The sequence below is a fragment of the Crotalus tigris genome, unplaced genomic scaffold (assembly GCF_016545835.1).
Source record: "Crotalus tigris isolate CLP2741 ecotype Arizona unplaced genomic scaffold, ASM1654583v1 scf7180000024277.1505481, whole genome shotgun sequence".
In the NCBI taxonomy this organism is placed as follows: domain Eukaryota; kingdom Metazoa; phylum Chordata; class Lepidosauria; order Squamata; family Viperidae; genus Crotalus; species Crotalus tigris.
In genome coordinates this window covers 142,114-165,858 of record NW_024100449.1, presented here as the reverse complement: position 1 = coordinate 165,858, position 23,745 = coordinate 142,114, and the positions used below count along the sequence as shown (strand labels likewise).

Sequence of the window (23,745 nt, the reverse complement as noted above, 5' to 3'; positions counted from 1 at the left end):
GTATAAGACGACCCCCGTCTTCGGTGCCAATTTTAAAGCTTGCGAAAGTCGCCTTATACGCCGGAAAGTATGGTAATATTCTGCCTTTTTAATATTTCCTTCTCTGGAGGGGGGGCTGGCTTCACAGAGTTCAAAAATGGTGACTCAACATTCCACTTAAAAACTGGGGTCATTTGGAGATTTTACATACAAATACACATAGAGAATAATTGTTACAAAGCATGTTGAGCATGTTAAGGAAAGCTAGTGTATTAAAATATTTGTTTTTACATTTAAAAAAAAACAAAAAATATGAAATTTTAATGGAACAAAGCACTGGATAAAATAATAGGAGCCACATATAGACTAAGCTGTACATTTTTTATAGAAAAAAGGCCCTAAATAGGTATTGTTAACGCTTAGTGAATTTTATCTTTATTTAAATTTTGCACAGCCTGGACAACATTTGGAAATCAAAAGCGGTAGTTAATTAGGGAATCTCATCATAGCTCCTGAAATACAACCCACAAATGAACAATTGCTTTCCTTATTAGGAAACAAGATAATGAATCTCTCTCTCTCTCTCTCTCTTAACATAGTAGTTGCACTTTCATTGCTATAGTTACTGCACATAAAGCATGCAGCTTGGAACTGCGATGTAACTAGGGTAGCTGTGTGCTTCCATCTACAATTAAGCCCCATCTGCATGTGATGTATAACAAGGATGCATTCAAAACATTCATTAACTTAAAAAAGGAATACTTAAAGAATACTTTTTCTTCCTAATGTGTGTTCTTCCTAGAGCAGTGTTTCTCAACCTTGACAATTTTAAGGCATGTGGACTTCAACTCCCAGAATTCCACAGCCAGCAATGCTGGCTGTGGAATTCTGGGAGTTGAAGTCCACATGCCTTAAAATTGTCAAGGTTGAGAAACACTGTCCTAGAGGAAGAGAAATAGGTTGCCATGCGACGGTACTCAGCTACAGACTTCTGATATTTTGTATACTGTAGGAAAAAGAGGCAGAATAACCAAAAATGGTTCCCTTGGGGAGATAGGAGTGAGACTCACAAAACCAGTATCACAAGATCTTGTCCCTTTTTCTACAACTGTCCTGACATTGCACCACTCCTCCCAAAGAGCCATGGCATCACGACAACCACTTTTTATCAGAAGGCTGGAAGTAGTGGGCTCCTTTAGATGTTGGGGTCTACCACTATAAATCTTGGTTTGTTTGCTTGCTACCTAAACATATACAGTACTCTAATTCTGAAAGACCTTAGGTCAGGGGTAGGCAACCTTGGCTCTTTTATGACTCGTGGACCTCAACTCCCAGAATTCCTGAGCCAGCCATACTGAGGGGAAAGGAGAGGTTTCCAAGCTGAGCCTGCTGGCTCAGGAATTCTGGGAGTTGAAGTCCACCAGTCATAAAGCTGCCTAGGCCTAGGCCAGGGGTAGGCAACCTTGGCTCTTTTATGACTCGTAGACCTCAACTCCCAGAATTCCTCAGCCAGCCACACTGAGGGAAAAAGGAGAGGTTTCCAAGCTGATCCTGCTGGCTCAGGAATTCTGGGAGTTGAAGTCCACGAGTCATAAAAGAGCCAAGGTTGCCTACCCCTCCCTTAGGTGGTTTACGACAACATGAAATATATGTCCCATACCCCCAATCCACATACTCCAGATCAATAAAAACAATTAGCCCCACTCTCTTCCAGCACTGAAGACATTACAAAGTCTGGTAATGAAACATCTGCAAGAAAACAACCAAGCTCAGAGAGCACTAAGGACCCCACAGTCCAACCCTGGATTACAAATGTTCTCTTCTATCAGTATAAATAACCCAATTAAAGTACACCAAAACTAATCAATCAGTACCACTTATTCATCAAAGCACCAGAGGGAAGGACGAGAAACAATGGTTGGAAACTGATCAAGGACAGAAGCAACCTGGAATTAAGGAGAAACTTCCTGACAGTGAGGACAATCAACCAGTGGAACAGCTTGCCCCCAGAAATCGTGGGCGTTCCATCACTGGAGATTTTTAAGAAAAGACTAGACAGTCACTTGTCCGAAATGGTACCGGTTCTCCTGCTCGAGCAGGGGGCTGGACTAGAAGATCTCCAAGGTCCCTTCCAGCTCTATTCTATTCTACTATTCCACTGCAGGTGCTAATAAGTTCTGCCAGAAAAAGACTGTTTTACCTGTTTCTTGAAATGCAAATAGGTTGGGTGACAAAACCAAATCTTGGGGAATCTTTCCATAATATTGAGGCTCAACTGAGAAGGACCAATTCTAGACCTTGATCATGAAGCAGGACTCCTAACCATCTCCACATAGGATGGGCTGAATGTGGTCAGAGAGAGAGAGCTGCATGTCCAAAAATACCAAGCCAGCTGGGGCTTTATGGATTGAAGTCAACATCTTGAATTTGTGGAGTAGAACAGGAGCAGACAAACTGTGTCCCTCATAGTGTTGAATGATGGTTTTAAAATAAATAAATGGAGCAAACAGTAAAATTGTAGAACCATTCAAAGCACCATGCAGAGTCCTGGTTACTAATATAAGTAAGTACATACAAGATATAAACTGCCTTACAATATTTATGGCGCAACCAAGTGCTTTGCAATATTTATGGTGCTATCTCAGTACATATAATTCACGGTGTTCAAATGTTTTGACAAGGCTGAGGAGGACAGAATCAGCAAGTGATTTCCACAGTGTAACATGATCAGCAGGTGTTGCAATTATGATACAAAACTCATCCAACATTGCAGCACTATAACCCTTTCCTCACTATTGGTATGGACCCCTATAACTCAAATTACTCTTTCACAATCTCAGTTTTAACAGGTAATGTTAACTCCTTCTAACTACTCAAAAGTTATTTACACTGAGGCCATGATTGCAGATGATTTGCATAATTTAAAGATATTGATCTTCAAATTATGCAAATCTTACTTTTTGTATGCTGGACAAGTGTATTTGTTAGCCATTAGAAGTAGAACTCCCAGAAGACCTAGGCAGCATGGTCAGTGGTGAGAGATTCTGGGAAATCCACATCTGTCACAATATGGAAGAGCATAGAGTCTCTCCTTGCTAGGAAAGGAGATGATGGATGATCTAGAAAGCAAAGTTTGGCTTATCCTGAGTCCAAGGAAGTGTTGTGATAAATCCCAGTTGTTGTTGTTGTTGTTGTTGTTTTCTAAGTCCTGTGCAGAACCCAAAACCTTTCAAACAATTGTCTGTTAATTTCAGGTGCAAACAACCAGATCCATATGTGTAGAGTTCAAGCTAACTACTTTATTGTTTTCTGCCTCTAGCACAGGAATCTCCCAGCTCTATTTGACTTCCTTTGGAAACAGATAGAAAAGGTTCCATAGAGTTTTGGGATGGGGTGGTGGTCAATCCTGGATCTCTTGAATGATTCAAGACTAATAACATGCTTGAGCTCTCTTCCCTGCTTAGCTGGGAATATTACAAAAAACTGAGCTACTCGGAACATCTTATAGTTTAAGAGGGTACCTGGTTGACACCTAGGATGCTGGTAGCAACCCGTGTCAGCCATCAGCGCCAGCCAATTTGAATGTTCACTTGACTGAGGTTCATGTCTAATGAATAAAAGATAATAATAATAATAATAATAATAATAATAATAATAATAATAATAATAATAGAAGATAACAAAATACAAAGACCTACAAATAGAAATAGAAAGACTGTGGCAAAAGCAAGCAAGGGTAGTACCAATAGTTATAGGCTCCTTGGGTGCAATCCCAAAACAACTGGAGCACCACTTGAACACCATTGGCATTGACAAATTTGCTATTAGTCAATTGCACAAGGCGGCCTTATTAGGAACTGCTTCCATCCTGCGACGATATCTGTAATACCATCAAACATCCACATCTGCCTATCCCAGGTCCTGGGTAAGGACTCGATAGGTAGACAAAATGCCAAATCCAGTCTGAACATCTGGCTGACTGTGCGATGATCCATAATAATAATAATAGACAGATAAGATAGATAAATAGATAGACAGATTAGATAGATAGATAGATAGATAGATAGATAGATAGATAGATAGATAGATAGATAGATAGATAGATAGATAGATAGATAGATAAAGAGAGAGAGAGAGAGAGGGAGGGAGAGGGAGAGATACTGTACTATCCTGCCTTACTTTTCTCATCATAGCATTATAGGAATAATATTCTTGGTATAATTAATCAAGGCACATCCTCGTCTTATAGTTGGGATCTGCCCAGCTCAGGTAATTTCATTTTCTCCTTATTCAAGCACTGCCATCATTTCTCTCTCTCTCTCTCTCTCTCTCTCTCTCTCTCTCTTCCTCCAAGCAGATGGCACAGCTGATGAAATGCCAAGGAGGGTTTTGTGACCTGAGCTAAATAGGCAGACAAAACTGTAGAACTGAGTAAAGGGGAGGAGGATGTTGAATGATGTAGAACCATTGTTTCCCCCCCCCCCGCCGCTCTGTAGTTAACTGTCACTCACATTTCTTCTTCCCCTTCCTCTTTCTCCTCTTCTTCCCCTTCCCCTTCCTCCTCCCCCCTCCTCCCCCCTCCTCTTCCTCCTCCTCCTCCTCCTGCTTTTGGAACACTGAGTTCTTATCTTTCTTGAAATAATTTTGAACATTCCGGCTATTTTATGAATGGGAAGATTTTCAGATGTCACTTCTGTGCTAACTTTATCATTTATTCATGGTTTGCTGGTTATTTTTTTAAGACGTTTACAATAGCACAGTGATGGCGAACCTTTTAGACCAGTGGTTCTCAACCTTTTTAATCCCGCGACCCCCAACCGGTCGTAAATCGAGGACTACTCAACCGGTCGTAAGTCGAGGACTACTCAACTGGTGCCGCACCGTTTGCAGAATGGGACTTTTGACGGGCTCAGCAGGGCAGAGACAGCCTGGACAATTCCTATTGGCTTTCGAAAGCCAATAGAATTAGTCTCTATTCAAGACAGTCTATTCTATTGGCTTTCAAAAGCCAATAGAATAAAAGGGAGTAGCACAGCTAAGGAAAAGGGAGGGAAAATGGCGGACTGCGTTGTTTGGCAACCCCCGTGAAATGGTCGTTCGACCCCAAATGGGGTCCTGACCCACAGGTTGAGAAACACTCTTTTAGAGACCGAGTGCCCAAACTGCAACCCCACTTATGCATTGCCGGGTGCCGGGTGGGTGTGGCCCATTGGCTGGGTGTGGCCTTTTTGGAATAATAATAATAACAACAACAACAACAACAATAATGATGATAAAGTTGGAAGGGACCTTCGAGGTCATCTAGTCCAACCCCCTGCTCAGGCAGGAAACCCTATACCATTTCAGACAAATGGCTGTCCAGTCTCTTCTTAAAAACTTCCAATGTTGAAGCATTCACCGCTTCTGGAGGCAGGTTGTTCCACTGGTTAATTGTTTTAATTGTCAGGAAATTCCTCCTTAGTTCTAGGTTGCTTCTCTCCTTGTTCAGTTTCCATCCATTGCTTCTTGTCCTGCCCTTCTTGTCTAGAATGCCTTAGGGCAGTGATGGCAAAACTTTTAGAGACCGGGTGCCCAAACTGCAAGCCAAAACCCACTTATGCATCGTCGGGTGCCGGGTGGCTGTGGCCCATTGTGTGGGTGTGGCCCATTGGGTGGGCGTGGCTGCGGTGGTAATGGCAGACTGGATGGGACTAAAAAGTTCAATCAATCAATTCCAACTTTGCAAGATCTTTTTTTTTTCCCCGTGAGAAGTTGAAATTGACTCATTGATTGAATTTTTTTTTTTTTTTTTTTTGCACACGGCGGTGGAGGCCTAAAGGGAAAAGGTTTTATAAAACCCAGCTGAAAGCCTAGGACTGGGGTGACGGTGCGCGTGCCCAGAGAGAGGGCTCTGAGTGCCGCCTCTGGCACCCTTGCCATAGGTTCGTCACCACTGCAATAGCATATCAACCCTACACAGCTAATGGCCAAGTACAGGTAGATAGAACTGCCTCTTTGTGTATTTGTCATCTCCATGTTCTTTCCTTTGGGCAGCAAGTTTTTGTGGCACCTTAAAAACCTGAACAATCACAATGTTGTTGTTTTTTTTAAATAGAAAATAAACAAGTTTTTTTTTTCCTTCTGAAAAGTGGAAGGAAAGTTTTTGTCACGCTGGATAAAAGCCTTTAGCAATAAAAGGCTATTTCTCTCATAGAAGGACAGTATTATTATGGGTAGTTGTACAATCAATCAGATGTGGAGACAAGATCTGGCATTTTTATCCACCTATCAAGTTCTTTCCAGGCATCTGGAATAGACAGTTGGTATTTGATGGCATTTAAAGGTATTGTTGCACTTTTCCAAAATCATCTTGTCAATTGAGAGCTGATCTTTTGTTCTCTGCTATTTAAATGTATTTGCTACCCAGCTGCAGCGGACTCAGTAATCTGCTATAGGATCTTCAATGAATGAATCAATCAATCGGAATAGAACGGGAAGGGACCTTGGAGGTCTTCTAGTCCAACCCTCTGCTCAAGCAGGAGACCCTGTAACATTTTAAACAAGTGACTGTCCAGCCTCTTCTTAAAAACTCAAGTTATGAAGCACCCAAAACGTCTGGAGGCAAGCTGTTCCACTGGTTAATTGTCCTCACTGTTAGGAAGTTTCTCCTTAATTCCAGGTTGCTTCTCCCCTGGATTAGTTTGCATCCATTGTTTCTTGTCTTGTCTTCTGGTGCTTTCTAAAATAAGTTGATCCCCTCCTCTTGGAGGCAACCTCTCAAATAATGGAATACTGCTATCATGTCCCCCCCCCCAGTCCTTCTTTTCTCTAGACTAGAATAGAATAGAATAGAGCTGGAAGGGATCTTGGAGGTCTTCTAGTCCAGCCCCCTGCTCAAGCAGGAGAGCCTATACCATCTCAGACAAGTGACTGTCTAGCCTCTTTTTAAAAATCTCCAGTGATGGAGCGCCCACAATTTCTGGAGGCCAGCTGTTCCACTGGTTAATTGTCCTCACTGTTAGGAAGTTTCTCCTTAATTCCAGGTTGCTTCTCTCTTATTTTCCAACCATTGTTTCTCATCTTTCCCTCTGGTGCTCTGGTGAATAATGTGACCCCCTCCTCTTCTTTGTGGCAGCCCCTCAGATACTAGATTACTGATCCTGTCTGGCATTATTATTATATATGTAAACTCCCTTCTGAAGACTGCTTTGCAAAAGCTGATTATTGCTATTATTATTGCTATTATTCTTTCTCTTCTTACTGTGATTAGGTTTCTCCCTGGATACCTTATTATAAATGAACACAGCTTATGAGTCATCCTTGTCCTTTATTTCAGAGTCAGCTCATTTTAGTCTTGAAACTGACTTCATTGATTTCTGAACTACCAGTGCTCAGTATGAGAAAGAGAAAAAATAATTTCTCCAGGATAGTATTTCATAAGCATAATAGAGAAAGGGGTTAATGAAAAAAAAGAAAAAGCAGGGAATTCTATATCTCAGTAAGACCCCCCCCCAACCTTCTGAAAAGCACTGAAAACAATGCAGTCTATGCTTCAAATTATTTGAAGACTACGTCTGATTTACGCAAGGAGATTTTTTTTTTAAATTCTCCCTTCTCCTTCCGCCATTATTTCAATCACGGATGTTTTGTTTTGCTTCATTTTTGTTCTTAATGTTTTTTTTCCCCCATTTCAGGGTGATGAACGGATTGAATGAAAGAGATCCTTAGGGGGAAATTTGGGGAGCATTTTAATCTATTCCAGATTAAACAGATGCAACACTGGAATAAAAGTGCCTCACAGTCAGATTGCTAAGAAGGTGTGCACTGTTTGCTGTGTGGTCGTTTTGCGAATAGGAGACGCAGCGGCTCAGTGGTTAAAGATGCTGAGCTCATCAGCTGGGAAAACTGACAGCGTGGGTTCAAGACACGAGCGCCACACAATGGGGTGAAATCCCTTCCTTGCCCCAACACCTGCCCACCTAGCAATTTGAAAGCATGCAAATGTGAGTAGATAAACAGGTACCACTTCAGTGGAAAGATAACAGCATTCCGTGCCCCTCGGCATGCAGTTATGCTGGCCATATGGCCATGAAAATGTCTTTGGACAATGCTGGCTTCCTCAGCTAAGAAACAGAGATGACCAATGTGCAGTGGTGGGATTCAAATATGTGAACAACCGGTTCTCTGTGTGGATGCCACTTCTGGAAGTCCATTCTGGGCCTGGGCAACAAAAAATTAGCTACCGGTTCTGTCAAACTGGTGCGAACTGGCTGAATCCCACTGCTGTGAGTCTGTGCCAGCCATTGGACCTGGCAGCTGAGTCTGGGGAATCAAAGGAGGAAGAGGGGCCTGGAGAGCCATCAGAGTCAGAGGAAGACTCTGATGAGCTCTAGGACTTACAATCTGATGAAGAGCCTGGCCCTTCCAATTGTGCTCAGACTGAGACTCAGCTGTGCGGGGAAGCTGAGTCAGACTGAGGACTCACAGCTGGAAGACATTATAGATGCTCGCAAATGCAGACAGGCAACAAGAGCAGGACAGAGGGAGGCAATGGGGCCACTCCAAGGGAGGAGGAGAAGGCATTGAGAAGACACGCCTTGGGGCTGCATCATAAAAAGGGAAGGAGTAGGCGGTGCTGGTGGCTGAAGGCAACCACTTGAAAAGGACTCAAGTTTCATGGAATCAGATTCTGTTTGCCTTGCCTGTGAACAATTCTCCATTTGAATTGTGTTCTGTTTGCCTTGGGACAATTCTTCGTTTGAATCGTGTTCTGTTTGTCTTGGCACAATTCTTCATTTGAATCATGTTTTGTTTGCCTTTGAACAATTTTCCGTTTGCATCGTGTTTTGTTTGCCTTTGCTTTTGGGACATTTTGCAAGTCTGTACCTAATTAATAATAGGGGTTTCTTTTTCCTGCATTTCCAGCCTACTTGTTAAAACAGGGATTTGTCCTTGTGAGTTACCAAGGACTCACATAAGCTGGGACAGAACACCCACCACTGGCAACGATCCCTAGAGTCAGACATGCCTGGATGAGGAAACCTTTACCTTTAGTTTAGTTTTGTGAATATAAGTGACACAGTGGGTTTCCTATTTCTATGTCTCTTTCTGTATGGAGATGTGGCGAGTTTGCTAGATTTAGTTCAGGTTTCTCTGCCATCCCTTGTTATCTAGACTTAGAGACAGACAACTGAATTTGTAAGTTGAATTCATGGCAAAGCCTTCTATCTGATCCTAAATGAGTAGACCAACTTTGGCCAATCCAAAGAAAGCAAAAGACGGGAGCAACCATACATTAGCTGGCACTTCATCTCCAATTCATGAGCTGACTTCAAAGTGGGTGATTCAGGCCACTAAACAGATAGAAATTTTAAATGTTCACATTTGCTAAAAGAACTTCCTTCCTCTCCATTCACCCAGAAGATGCAAACAGCAATTCATTGTACATCCAAATAATCTAATTATATCAGCTCTGCTGGGTCCAGTCCAACATTGCTCCAATGTTAGAGCAGGGAATAAAGATATTGATTATCTTACTTTTAAATTCTGATGATGATCTCAGAGTCAAGGATTTAATAATAATAATCAGTTGGAAGGGACTTTGGAGGTCATCTAGTCCAACCCCCTGCTCAGGCAGGAAACCCTATACCATTTCAGACAAATGGCTGTCCAGTCTCTTCTTAAACACTTCCAGTGTTGGAACATTCACCGCTTCTGGAGGCAGGTTGTTCCACTGGTTAATTGTTCTAACTGTCAGGAAGTTTATCCTTAGTTCTAGGTTGCTTCTCTTCTTGATTAGTTTCTATCCATTGCTTCTTGTCCTGCCTTAAGGCACTTTGGAGAATAGCTTGACTCCCTCTTCTTTGTGGCAGCCCCTGAGATATTGGAACACTGCTATCATGTCCCCCCTCGTCCTTCTCTTCATTAAACTAGAGATACCCAATTCCAGCAGCTTTTCCTTATATGCTTTAGCCTCCAGTTCGCTAATCATCTTTGTTGCTCTTCTCTGTACTCTTTCTAGAGGATTTGGAGAAGGATGGTCTGATGATAGATAGATAGATAGATAGATAGATAGATAGATAGATAGATAGATAGATAGAAGGACAGATAAATGATAGATGACACAGGTAGGTAGGTAGGTAGGTAGGTAGGTAGATAGATAGATAGATAGATAGATAGATAGATAGATAGATAGATAGATAGATAGATAGATAGATAGATAGATAGATAGATAGATAGATGATGGATGGGATAAATGATAGATGACACTGATAGATAGTAAGATGATAGATAGATGATAAATGATATAGATAGATAGATAGATAGATAGATAGATAGATAGATAGATAGATAGATAGATAGATAGATTTAACAATGTATATGGCCATCCAACTCATACTGACTCCAGGTGGCTTATAAAAATAAGACCTCAATGCAAAAATCAATAAACCCTTTCCCCCCATCGCAACAACAGTCAAACCAATCTTTTGATGAACTCCATATTACTCTGGGGTCCCCAGGCCCACTGGCAAAACTATGTCTTTGGGGCTTTTCAAAAGAGTGTCAAAGTGTGCACCAATCTTATTTCTACAAGAGTGATGATGTTCCACAGGGAGGGAACCGCCACCAAAAAGACTTACTATACTATGATTTGGTATAATCTGACATTCAACAACCAGCACTTGATAGATTTTCAGGGAAGTCCATCTTGCAATCCTAACATTTTCCGATCTCTTGATACTACATCTTTTCCTTTACTACTTATTTTTCAGGTGATGACCAACCAACATCATGTCGGAGGTCCAGGGAACTGTCAACTTTTCTGTGGAGCTGCACAAATTCCATAATGTCGATCTCTTCCAAAGAGGGTGAGTCAATTTCTTCATGCAAAGGTCATGAATACAAAATTCTAGAAAGCCTTTCCAGAAAATCAAACATAGATGCAGTCTTATCCAGAGCAAAAGTCATTGGCTATGAAATCGCAGGCTTGATAAGGTGATCAAAGCCCAGCCCTTTATTATATTTCATGCATTGTACACCTGGGAAAAGGGACAGAATTTTGAAGCAATTTTGGACCAGTGGAGGAAAATGAAGGAAGAAGCTATTTTGGATCAGAATACAGAAAACAGAGTTGGAATGGACCTTGTAGATCATCCAGTCAAGGGGTAGGCAGCCTTGGTTCTTTTATGACTTGTGGACTTCAATACCCAGAATTCCTGAACCAGCCATGCTGAGGGGAAAGGGAGAGGTTTCCAAGCTGAGTCATGCTGGCTCAGGAATTCTGGGAGTTGAAGTCCACAAGTCATAAAAGAGCCAAGGTTGCCTACCTCTGGTCTAGGGAAAGGCCAGCTATTAGAAATGCAAATTCAATAATCCTTTCAGAAAGTTGGAGGCCTAGGCCGCTTTATGACTTGTGGACTTCAGCTCCCAGAATTCCTGAGCCAGCATGGCTCAGCTTGGAAACCTCTCCTTTTTCCCTCAGCATGGCTGGCTCAGGAATTCTGGGAGCTGAAGTCCACAAGTCATAAAAGAGCCAAGATTGCCTACCTCTGGCCTAGGCCTAGGCTGCTGTCTGACTCATGGATTTCAATTCTCAGAATTCCTGAGCCAGCATGGGGCAACTATGGCCCCTTCATGACTCATGGACTTCAACTCCCAGAATTCCTGAACCAGCATGGCTCAGCTTGGAAACCTCTCCCTTTCCCCTCAGCATGGCTGGCTCAGGAATTCTGGGAGCTGAAGGCCACAAGTCATAAAAGAGCCAAGGTTGCCTACCCCTGATCTAGTCCAACCTCCTACTCAAGCAGGAGACCTTATATCATTTCAGACAATTTTGAAGCAATTTTGGACCAGTGGAGGAAAATAAAGGAAGAAGCAATTTTGGATCAGAATACAGGAAAATGGAGGAAGAAGGCGGGGATGCAAACCTAATAACTAAACAAACAAAAATAGCTCAGGAATGACTAAGTATTATAGTCAAAACTATGATTTTCCCAATAATAATGAATGGCTGTGAAAGTTGGACCATAACAAAGGCTGAATGCCAAAGAAGTGATGCTTTTGAATTGTGGTTCTGGAGAAGACTCCTAAGAGTCCCTTGGACTGGAAGGAGATCCAATCAGTCAATCCTAAAGTCAGTCCCAACATAGAGAAAAGTAAAGTGTTACACTTGGGCAAGAAAAATCCAAGGTATGAATACAGATTAGGTGAAACCTGCCTTAATGGCAGTAACTGTGAGAGGGATCTTGGAGTCCTAGTGGACAATTCAAATCAACCCTGCCTTTAAACTGTCCTTCTAAAACACACACACAATAAAATTAGCATGTCAGAAGTAAATCTTCATCCTGGTTCATCTAAGCCAGGGATAAATAAGCAACATGGCGACTGCTTTGGGAAGAAGGTTACAGTTTATTGAAGAAGCAGAAAGATGGTCCTTGCAGGAAGGAGCAGAGGAGAGGAAAGAGCAGTTGAGCACATGAGCAGTAAATTTTTTTATACCCCCTCTAGCCTTGTTTGGAATAGTTTCCTGTTCCTGTGGCATGAACTTTGAGGCTATTTCTGAGTGTTTTTTTAGGCCTTGATATCTGTGGTTTAATCCTATTATCATATCCTGCTTCCCAGGTGATGGGGCTAATGACTCCTAGAGTTTGGGTGGGGCATGCAGATCTTCTCTTTGTCTTCTTGAGTGCTCTGGCTTCAACTTCTGATGGTTTTACATCTGCATTTGTATGGGGCTAGCTCTTGCTTGGAGCAGAGAGATAGATTTGGGGCCAGCTTTGGTTTGAAAAAACTCCTTTTGAGGAAAAATATATTTTTCTGCCCTTTTAATATTTCCTTCTCTGGGCTAACTTCCCTCAAGCCAAATAAAAATCTCTGCTAGCCATACTGGTGATGTCACCTTCTCCTTTCAGCTAGTCATGGGAATCACTGCCTTTGATGAAGGAAAACTGCCCACTGCTGACTTTGGATTAAGAGCTACAGTATAAAAGTGTTAGAATACATTTCAATCCATATGCAAAGACGTGCTGTCCTTACTTCATTTCTGCATAGCACTGGCATTTCAAACATCTCTGCCAGAGAGTTAACTTTCTAGCTGTGCTAGAAAGCCTTGCTGCTGCAGCACATTCAACCATCACATGAAGGACAGATACCGAAGCTGAAACTCAAATACTTTAGCTACCTAATGAGAGACTCCTTGGAAAAGATCCTGACATTAGGAAAGATGGAAAGCTTAGGCTTTCATACCTAAGGTGGCACTAGAATCCATGGTCTCCTGGTAATTGTCCCAAAGTCAGTTAGCCTATGTAGGATTCAAACATGCTTTCCCAGTTTCTACTAGAAAACAACTGGCTCATATATTCAGACATTCTATTGTTCTAAATGTTCTATTCACTCAGTTTTAATTAGCTGCCATATGTAATTTCCAAACACTAAACAGCCCTCTTTCAGCTTGTTTGTCAATAGTAGGTACGCTGGCTAAGGAATTCTGGGAGTTGAAGTCTACAAGTCATAAAAGGGCCAAGTTTGAAGACCCCTGGTCAATAGCCATCACAGAATTTGGAAGCTACTGAGAGTAATAGTGCTTGGTGACTCTGAATCCGGGTTTATTTATTTATGAGACTTATATACCGCTTTAAGTGCAAGCACTCTCTAATCGGTGTACACCAGTAAGCAATGTATATATATATTTACATTGCCCCCAACAATCTGGGTCCTCATTTTACCTACCCCGGAAGGATGGAAGGCTGAGTCAACCTTGAGCCGGTGAGATTTGAACCGCTGACCTGCTGAACACAGTCAGCTAAAGTGGCCTGCAGTACTGCACTCTAACTGCTGCACCACCTCGCCACCTCAGGTTGCATGATGGATCAGATAAAGTATGAACCTAGACAACACTCTAAGGTTTTGTTGTGATTCTATGGTCCAAGGAAGCCAAGGCTATAATGAAAGTTTAGAATATTCAACCTTGTATATGTCTAACCAGAACTAAACCAGTCTGGATTTAGTAAACTTATTCTTAATATAGGGCAGTGGTGGCGAACCTATGGCACGGGTGCCAGAGGTGGCACCCAGAGCCCTCTCTGTGGGCACGCGTGCCATCACCCCATCCTAGGCCTTCAGCTGGGTTTTATAAAACCTTTTCCCTTTAGGTCTCTGCTGCCATGTACAAAAAAAAAGGTTCAATCAATCAGTCAATTTCAACTTCTCGCGGGAAAAAAAAAAGATCTTGCAAAGTTGGAATTGATTGATTGAACTTTTTAGTCCCATCTAGTCTGCCGTTACCACTGCAGCCATGCCCACCCAATGGGCCACACCCACCCAACTGGCCACACCCAGTCAATGGGCCACACCCACCCAGCACCTGACAATGCATAAGTGGGTTTGGGGTTGCAGTTTGGGCACTCAAAGGTTCGCCATCACTGATATAGGGCAAAGACATAAATCAAGGAGTCTACTAGATTATATCAAATAATAAATAGCAAAAACATAGTAAAACTTTCTATGCTGCTTAGAGGATGTTTGGGAATAAATCAATAAATAATTTGTGTATTCCATCAGCAGAGTGAAACTGTGGAACATGTTGAGTGGAGAGCAAGCAAATGAAAATTTATTGTCTCTTAAAAAGAAAGCATGAAGCGATTTATTGAGTTCTGAAGGACAAGCATATATAACATACCGGGAACAAAAAAAAAATATGAAGATTCTTCACATCTAAATTCGCTCCATCAAATCTCATTTTATAGAGGTTTTCCAAATCACTTTAAAGCTTCTGACAATCTTTACTGAGCTGAAAAATAAAGCTACCCATATCTGCCTGAGTTCAATTTATAATTATTTTATCTGCTCAGCTCTTATAAATCTTCATTCTATTCTACCCTATTCCAAGGTCATTTAGTATATGCAAGAGAATTTGTTGACAAATTGTGAGCTACTAAATTGAAATAAATATGAATTAAGAAGATTTTGATATATTTGCAGAAAGAAATGCATAGATTCTCAAACTCTGCAGAGTAAACATTAGATTTCGATTTATAAATAGTTTGGTTTAATTGAATCTAATCAGAAATAATGAAATGAGAACACAGGGAGCTCATACTTTCAAAATATTTCTATATAATGGAGAACCCTCTCTTTTGTGGGTAGTGATCCCTGTTTCTAAGAACTCAGTAATTTAACCCCAAACTTTTATTTTAGGGAATAGGTTATTAATATTTTGTTAACTTTGGTTGAATATATAATCCTCAGTCTATGACTCCAATTGGGATCAGAATTTTCATTGCTAAGCAAGGCAGCTGTTCAGAGAGTCATGCTTGTTAAGTAAATTAATCGAATCAAATCGAACCGAACAGAACAGAACCAAACAAAACAGAACAGAATAATAAAGTGTTAAGGGACCTTGGAGGTCTTCTAGTCCAACCCCCTGCTCAGGCAGGAAACCTTATACCATTTCAGACAAATGGCTGTCCAGTCTCTTCTTAAAAACCTCCAGTGTTGGAGCAAAGGCAGTTCCAGCTGGAGCATTCACCGCTTCTGGAGGCAGGCATTGTTCTGGAGGCACTGGTTAATTGTTCTGTCAGGAAGTTTCTCCTTAGTTCTAGGTTGCTTCTCTCCTTGATTAGTTTCCATCTGTTGCTTCTTGTCCTGCCTTCAGGCGCTTTGGAGAATAGCTTGACTCCCTCTTCTTTGGGGCAGCCCTTGAGATATTGGAATGCTGCTATCATGTTCCCCCCTCGTCCTTCTCTTCATTAAACTAGACATACCCAAATCAAGCAACCATTCTTTGTATGTTTTAGCCTCCAGTCCCCTGATCATCTTTGTTACTCTTCTATGCACTCTTTCTAGAGCTTCAACCTCTTTTTTACATCGTGGTGACCAAAACTGGGTGCATCACTGCATCCAGTTTGGAATCATGGCAGTTGTTAAGTCAATCATGTAGTTGTAAAATGAATCTGTCTTTCCCTCTCTGACTTTGCTTGTGAGGAACTAGTTGGGAAACTCGCAAGTGGACGGTCATACGACTCCACGATGCTGCTATGTTTTAAATACATGCCAGCTGCTTAGTACCCAAATAAAACCAAGTAAAATATTCAGCCCGATGGGTTTTTGCACAGATGACTTTTTGGTTTGCTTTCCTTTGGAGGTCTTTTTTTTTTCCTCCAATGTAAATGTTCCACCTTTTTTGAATCAAAACGCTGGCATTTTAATTACTGAAAGTGTTCCCACCTAGGCAGCAGATGATTAAATGCAAGTCAATTCTATCATCGATTTATATTCATTTTTTTTTTTTTTTTGCTTTTAAAAATCCATTTATTAAACTGTGGGCAAGGTACATGCAGTTATTTCTTGGCAGTTTAATTGCCTCTTTTCCTCTATCCCTGCTGAAAAAAAACTCCCAAAAATGAATAACTTGTTATAAGATTAAGTAATCATTTGGCTGGGCATCAGCAATTTTGTGATGATGTCTTCAAACAAGTAAAATGTTGGTTTTATATATATATATATATATATATATATATATATATATATATATATATATATATATATATATATATATATGTTTTCTGAGGTTTTTGCGGATGTTTGTATGCAGGTCTTTGGTTATTCGGGTTTTCTCCCGGGTAAAATTGGAAGTGTCTTGGCGACATTTCGACGAAGTCCCATTCGTCATCTTCAGGCTGGTGTTTTCGGCTTCGTGCTTCTAGGAGCAATTCCATATTTTCTATTCTATTCTATTCTATTCTATTCTATTCTATTCCATTCCATTAAATATTTTCTATTCTATTCTATTCTATTCTATTCTATTCTATTCCATTAAATATTTTCCATTCTATTCTATTCTATTCTATTCTATTCTATTCTATTCTATTCTATTCTATTCTATTCCTCAGATGGCTAAATAAACTTCCTTGGTCAGGGAAAAGACAATATGTACCTTTATTGATAACTGGAGACTCCTTTTAGGCTTGTGGGTGAAACAGAAAATAAAATGAACTTATGATTTATGGTGTTGATGAATAGGATAAATTATAGAAAGGAAAGAGTTATCATGTAACCATAGAAGTAAAATTATAATTGTACTTGCAACTACTGTAAAGATTGGAAGCTGTTCCTTTGTAGCTTTTTTTCTATTTTTCTTTTGCTTTTTTGTATCTGTTCCTTTTTTTAGCTTTCTTCTCTCCCTCCCTCCCTCCTTGCTTGTTTGCTTTCTCTCTTTCTCCCTTTTTCTATCCCTCTTTTCTACTTTAGTTTATATTAGTTCTTATCTTTATTTTATTTTTTAGTATCAATCTCTGTCTATGTATTTATCTATCTATATCTATCTATCTGTCTGTCTGTCTGTCTGTCTGTCTGCCTGTCTACCTACCTACCTGCCTGCCTGCCTGCTTATCTCTCTCTCTCTCTCTCTCTCTCTCTCTCTCTGTCTACCTGCCTGCCTGCCTGCCTACCTACCTACCTACCTACCTCTCTCTCTCTCTCTCTCTCTCTCTCTCTCTCTCTCTCTCTCTCTCTCTCTCTCTCTCTCTCTCTCTCTCTCTCTCTCTCTCTCTATCTATCTATCTTCACCCTGTGGCTGTCAGCTGAGTAATTCTCAGCAGCACTAAATGTACTTTCTGAAGTGTTTACTCTGTCTGAGCTCTGAAAGAAAATAACCCTGCCATACACAATTGCCAACAATTTGATATGAACAGGTAGGCTGGACAGTGTCCTGCAGTGCTCTCCTGCATGTAATCCCTCCCAGGCATTTCATGAAAAATACAGCCAAGTTTTCAATCTCTGTGCTACCCGATCTTTGAAAGCTTGTGAGAAGGGGAAAGGTGGGGGAGGGGAAATAAAGGAGAAAAAGGAGGAAGGAAAAGAAGAAACAGAAAAAAGCAGAAGGAGGAGTTGAATAGAGAGTAGAAGGAGAAATGGGAAGTTGAAAGAGGAAGGAAAACGGGAAGAAGGAAAGAGAAGGAGTGGAAGAGAAAACAACAGAAGGTGAAGGAAAAGGGGATATAGAAGGAAAAAAACAGAAAAAATGAAGAGAAGGAGGGGAAATAAGAAAGGGGGAGTGTAAGGGGAAGGAAGGGGTATTGGAAGAAGAAAAGAAGAGAGGAAGAGGAAGAGAGAGGAGGAGAAGGAAGAAAAAGGAAAAGTGGAGAGAGAAGGAGAAAGGAGAGAGGAGTGATGGTGGAGGAGGGGAAGGAGGAGAAAGGCAAAGGAGAAAGGAGAAAGGAGAAGAAGAAGGAGGAGGAGGAGGAGAAGGAGAAGGAGAAGAAGAAGAAGAAGAAGAAGAAGAAGAAGAAGAAGAAGAAGAAGAAGAAGAAGAAGAAGAAGAAGAAGAACAACAACAACAACAAGAAGAAGAAGAAGAACAACAAGAAGAAGAAGAAGAAGAAGAAGAAGAAGAAGAAGAAGAAGAAGAAGAAAAAAAAGGAGAAAGAGAAGGAGAAGCAGAAGGAGAAGCTCACAGGACCACGGGGATGCTGCAATGGTCATAAATGTGAAGAATGGTCATAAGAAGAAGAAGAAGAAAGAGAGGATGAGAAGGATTAAAAAGGCAAGAAAGGAAGGGAAAAAGAAGCAGAAGAAAGGGAAAGAAAAGGAGGGAGGGGGGAAAGAAGAAGGGGAAGGAGAAAAGAAGAGGAAGGGAGGAAAGAGGAAGGAGAAGAAAAGGGAGAGCAACATGGTTGACCAAATCTATTTTATATCTAAAATGGTCTATATAACTGCAGTAAGATATTGGTCTTTCATGGTCTTTCTTTTGGTGTGCTGGGCTTCTCTATAAGCTGGCATTTTCCACCCCATCTGGAGAATAAACATATGTTCCAAGGGCAATTGGTCACTGACAAACACTATAAGATAGGTAGCGTAACAATCTGCCTGGGTGATGACATGCTGTGATCACAAGTCTGCTCCTCCAGGCATCCTGCTGGATGATAAACTCTTTTGTGTCACAGCAAAATGCTTGTTTTGCTTTTTGGCTTTCAATTTGAGACATTTCAACCCTTGGAGCTCAAGATGTGGCTGATCAGCCAGTGCATATAAGGTTTTTCATTTAGTGAATATTTTGTGGGTCAACCACAGAGGTGTTATGAACAGTACCTGCTGTTCTGAATAGATTTTGGCCAATTCTCTATTTGAAAATAATAAAACAAGTTCCGGAATGACAACAAAGAATTAGGCTTGCTATACCAGTTCTCTAATAGTCAGTGCAATTAATTATCTGCATAGAGACCATTACTGAATCATAGACAATAACCATTTAGAACTACCTAGGACTAAGGAGAAATTTCCTGGCATCTAGAACAATTAATCAGTGGAACAACCTTCCTCCAGAAGTTGTTAATGCTCCAACACTGGAAGCTTTTAAGAAGAGACTGGACAGCCATTTGTCTGAAATGGTATAGGGTTTCCTGCCTGAGCAGGGGGTTGGACTAGAAGACCTCCAAGGTCCCCTCCAACTCTATTATTGTTGTTGTTGTTATTGTTATCTCTACCTCTCTATACTGACAATTCATAATAACCCAGGAGTAACCTAACTTAGAAATTGGTTCCTCTGGAGTTGTAAATCAAGCCACGTACAGTATTCAATATTCTATTATACATACTGTAATTAGTTGTATCCGTCCAATCCCAGTAATTGGAAGGTGTGTATGATGGGATGGGGAGAAACCCATGTTGACTTCGTCGTACCAGTCCTACCAAGTCTGAATGGCTGTGTATATTAGGACACACACACACACACACACACACACACACACACACACACACCAGCAATGTAAAAAAGATATTGAGACTCTACAACAGTGGTGGCGAATCTATGGCACGTGTGCCAGAGGCAGCACTCAGAGCGCTCTCTGTGGGCACGCACGCCATGCCCCGGAGATGGCAACCGTCCCTCTTCAACCAGCCACCCACTAACTCACCGAGGTCCCACATGGCTGGATGCATCCTGGCACAGCTGCTTTCCCTCCCCCCTGTCCCATCCCTCCTGGCCTCGCATGCTCTCCTTTTCCCGGGCACGACCCACTGCATCGCCTCCTCAGCTGTTGGCTGGCCATCCAGCTCAGAGGTGGCTTCTTTGAACTGCTGGCAGTGGGCTGCAGAGCCCCAGAGTGCGCCGGTTGAAGGGCCAGCAGGCTGTGGCTGCTGATGGACACCATCACCCCCCATGCACTTGTTGGCCTCTGTGTCTGGGGGTCGATGGTGTCAGGCAGCAGCCACCCTGGCCCCTACCTTGCCTTGCTCTACGGCAATTGATACCCCTGCCCTGCCTCACCTCACCCTGCAGGACAAGCCTCCTGCCTACCACCCCCTCTGCCAGAGACCCCCTGGATCTGCTCCCCTGCCCACCCCCACAGGCGTCCCTCCTCACAAGCAACATCAAGATGACCATGCCCACCTTGACCACACCCACCCAATCTGCCATGACCACGACAATCACGCCCAGCCAGTGGGCCACGCACACCTGGCACCCGAAGATAAATAAGTGGGTTTTGGGTTGCAGTTTGGGCACTCGGTCTCTAAAAGGTTCGCCATCACTGCTCTAGCAGAAAAGACCAACAAAGATGATTAGGGGACCGGAGGCTAAACCCTAAAAAGAACCATTGCCAGAATTGGGTACATTTAATCAAAAGAAGGACTAGGAGTGATATGATAGAAAGTCTTCCAATATCTCGGGGGTTGCCACAAAGAAGAGGGGGGTCAACCTATTCTCCAAAGCACCTGAAGGCAGAAACAAGAAGCAATGGATGGGAACTTATCAAGGAGAGAACCAACGTAGACTTAAGGAGAAATTTCTTGACAGTGAGAACAATTAATCAGTGGAACTACTTGCCTCCAGAAGTTGTGAATGCTCCAACACTGGAAGTTTTTAAGAAGAGACTGGACAGCCATTTGTCTGAAATGGTATAGGGTTTCCTGCCTGAGCAGGGGGTTGGACTAGATGACCTCCAAGGTCCCTTCCAACTCTGTTAGTCTATTATTCTTATGGATATTGTTTACAATGGGTGCCCCATGGCCTCTGAAGCTGGTTATTTTCATTCCCTTCCCCCTCTCTCTCCCCCACACACACACTTTAGCAGTAATGGTCCTCTGATTCTCTAGAGAAGCTGGATATTTCTCTTCTTTCTCCTAACTACACTTGCCAGATGCAATTTTTTTTTTTTTACATTTACAACTGGGGAAGAGATTAGTCAGCATGTCCAAATTTTACAACTAGCAACATGTGTCGGTCTGCAGCATACTCTTTTGGGAGATGCACCAAGTTTTTTCCCCCTGATGGTGTGCACCATGTTCTACTTTACACTGAAATGTAACATCACTTGTAGCATTGGCTTTACACTGAAATGTAACATCACTTGTAGCATTGGCCAAAAAAATCTTCTGCATTTACAGCATAAACTCAGCCTGTGATTTCATCAGGCATCTTTTTTTAGGGAAGAAGACTTCCAGTGATCTATTAAGGGATGCTGATTTTGTGTGCTTGATCCTCCAGGGCATAAAGGAATCTTTGAGCTCCTGGAATGAGAAAGTTTGAAAGTCATTGGAGTAGATGAGGGGTCCCCAACCCCCGGGCCGTGGAGCAGCACTGGTCCATGGCATGCCAAAAATTGGTTGGCACAAACAAGCAAAGCCCCTTTTTCACAGTAAAACCTCTCTCCACAGAACCAAAAGGTTGGGGATGGGGTGTTGGCTGTCAACGCTGCTAACATTGGATGTTCTTGCTTTGACAACATATGGAGATGCAACCTTTTTCTTTCTTATGCTTTACTCTTAGAATTAGATGATTCTGGGGGAGGAGGAGGAATGTGATGGTAGTTAGTTAGACATAACAATATTGTAATAGTGTGTGAATTCAGGGCTTTTGAAATAAGAAATGATAAGAAATGGTGGGTTGTAGTAAAGGAGGGAAAGCCTGCATTTCAAACTAATTGGAGAATGTGATTTATGACTGTTAATTAGAGGAGGGAATTGTGCTTTGATACTATGTGTTTAAGGGAGGGGAATTCAGATTTTGGCTTCGACTATGTACTGCCGAAGCTATGCCACTCGAATAAAGATTCAAAGTTCTTTGAAGAGTTTCATTTGTTGGAACCCTGACATTGGCACTGGAGTAGATAATTCATTTTCTTCCCAACCATTACATTTCTGAATTAAATATACACAGAAAAGGGTGAACAAAGAAAATCCAGTCCTCTTTTTTTCCAAATAACCATTTGCTCTGCTTCTATTACTCTTGTAGGCATCATGCTTAAAAATCAACATTATCAGGAAGAAACGTTGTTAATATCTAGAAAGCCTACAGGCACGTCTGGAGTTACAGTTAATACCCGGCTTAAAGCCACAATTGTGTCCAAAATTTCTGTCACTAAATGAGACATTGATTAAGTGAATTTTGCCCCTTTTTGCTACTTTTCTTGCCACTCTTGTTAAGTGAATCACTGCAGTTGTTAAATTAGTAACATAGATCTAGGATTCTTGACTCAGTAGATAAAAACTCCATTAGTTTTTTTTCCTTATATGTTTTTGGTGTAGCAGCACCCAAAATCTTTTTTATAAAATTTCATATGAGTGGCTGGCAGCTTTGCTGCAACACATTTGGACTTTTTATTTACCCTCCCTGTGAAAAGCTACTAATTTCTAACCATCTTCTTTGTTCCAAACCCACTTTTTAGGTATTATTTGATACGTACAAGTCTGAAAATCTCAGCTAAGATCCCACATCGTTTGTCAGCAATTCTGCCTGAACAAAGAGGTGAGGAATTTAAAAATAAGAAAAAGAAAATGGGAAAAGCCTGTTCCCCCCCAATTAATTGTTTTATTGCATTGTATAATTCAACTAAATCATTACAGAATGCATATTCTCAGTACCATGGCATTTATGCAGCAGGAACAGGAAACTGTTAGCACAGTGATGATTAAGATAAATTAAACCTTGAAAGCTAAGAACAACGTATGAATGTTGAACGTGATTTCTAAAATGTAAAGTTGCTTGCAGTGTGGTGCCCTGATGGTGAAGACACTCGCCTCCCACTTGGAAGGTTGAGTTTGGTCCTAGGAAGCAGTAGATATTTCTCTCTTAGGGCGCAAAGTGAAAATATATGCTGTGAACTCCACAGAGGTATCAGGAAGGGCATCCAGCCAGTAAACGCTCAGCTCCACCCAATTGCCCTGACCTCACCCTGAATCAAGGGTGTCAACACTGCTAACATCGGATGTTCTTGCTTTGACAACATACGGAGATGCAGCCATTTCCCTTCTTATGTTTTAGAATTAGAGTTAGAATTAGATGATACTGGGGGGAGGAAGAGGAATGTGCATGGGAGTTGGTTAGACATAACAATATTATAACAGTGTGAGAACTAAGAGGTTTTTTTTTAAATAAGAGATGATAAGAAATGGTTGGTTGGTTGGAGAACTGGAGGAAAAGCCTGCATTTCAAACTAATTGGAGAATGTGATTTATGACTGTGAATTGGAGGAGGGAATTGTGCTTGATACTATATGCTCAGGGCAGGGGAATTCAGATTTTGGCTTTGCCTATGTAAGTGCCGGTGCTATGCTACTCGAATAAAGATTCTTTAAGGTAAACAATGCCTCGAAGTTCTTTGAAGAGTTTCATCTGTCGGAACCATGACAAAGGAACTACAAGGGTCATAAAAACAAAAGTTAAGTGTCCAATTATTGCTAAATATTACACTGATAAACAATGCAAAATACACATAATTCTTTTATAACCTGAAAAAGTTTAGCTTTTTGAAGTTAATAGTAAATAGATAATACTTGAGTTCCCACTGTGTTA

The 23,745-nt window shown here is 41.4% G+C and overlaps 1 protein-coding gene across 2 annotated transcripts in view; it reads left to right on the top strand.

Annotated features, from left to right (window-relative positions):
* Positions 1–23,745, top strand: part of FAM135B (family with sequence similarity 135 member B) — a 129,196-nt gene that overhangs the window by 36,635 nt on the left and 68,816 nt on the right. Inside the window, exons 2-3 of one of the 2 annotated variants that reach the window (XM_039323550.1) lie at positions 10,731–10,826; positions 22,620–22,699. In XM_039323550.1, coding sequence (XP_039179484.1) covers positions 10,750–10,826; positions 22,620–22,699 — 157 coding nt within the window. In that variant the 5' untranslated portion in view covers positions 10,731–10,749. Of the gene's footprint in view, positions 1–10,730; positions 10,827–22,619; positions 22,700–23,745 lie in introns of those variants that run through there. The other variant, XM_039323551.1, reaches the window with a different exon arrangement.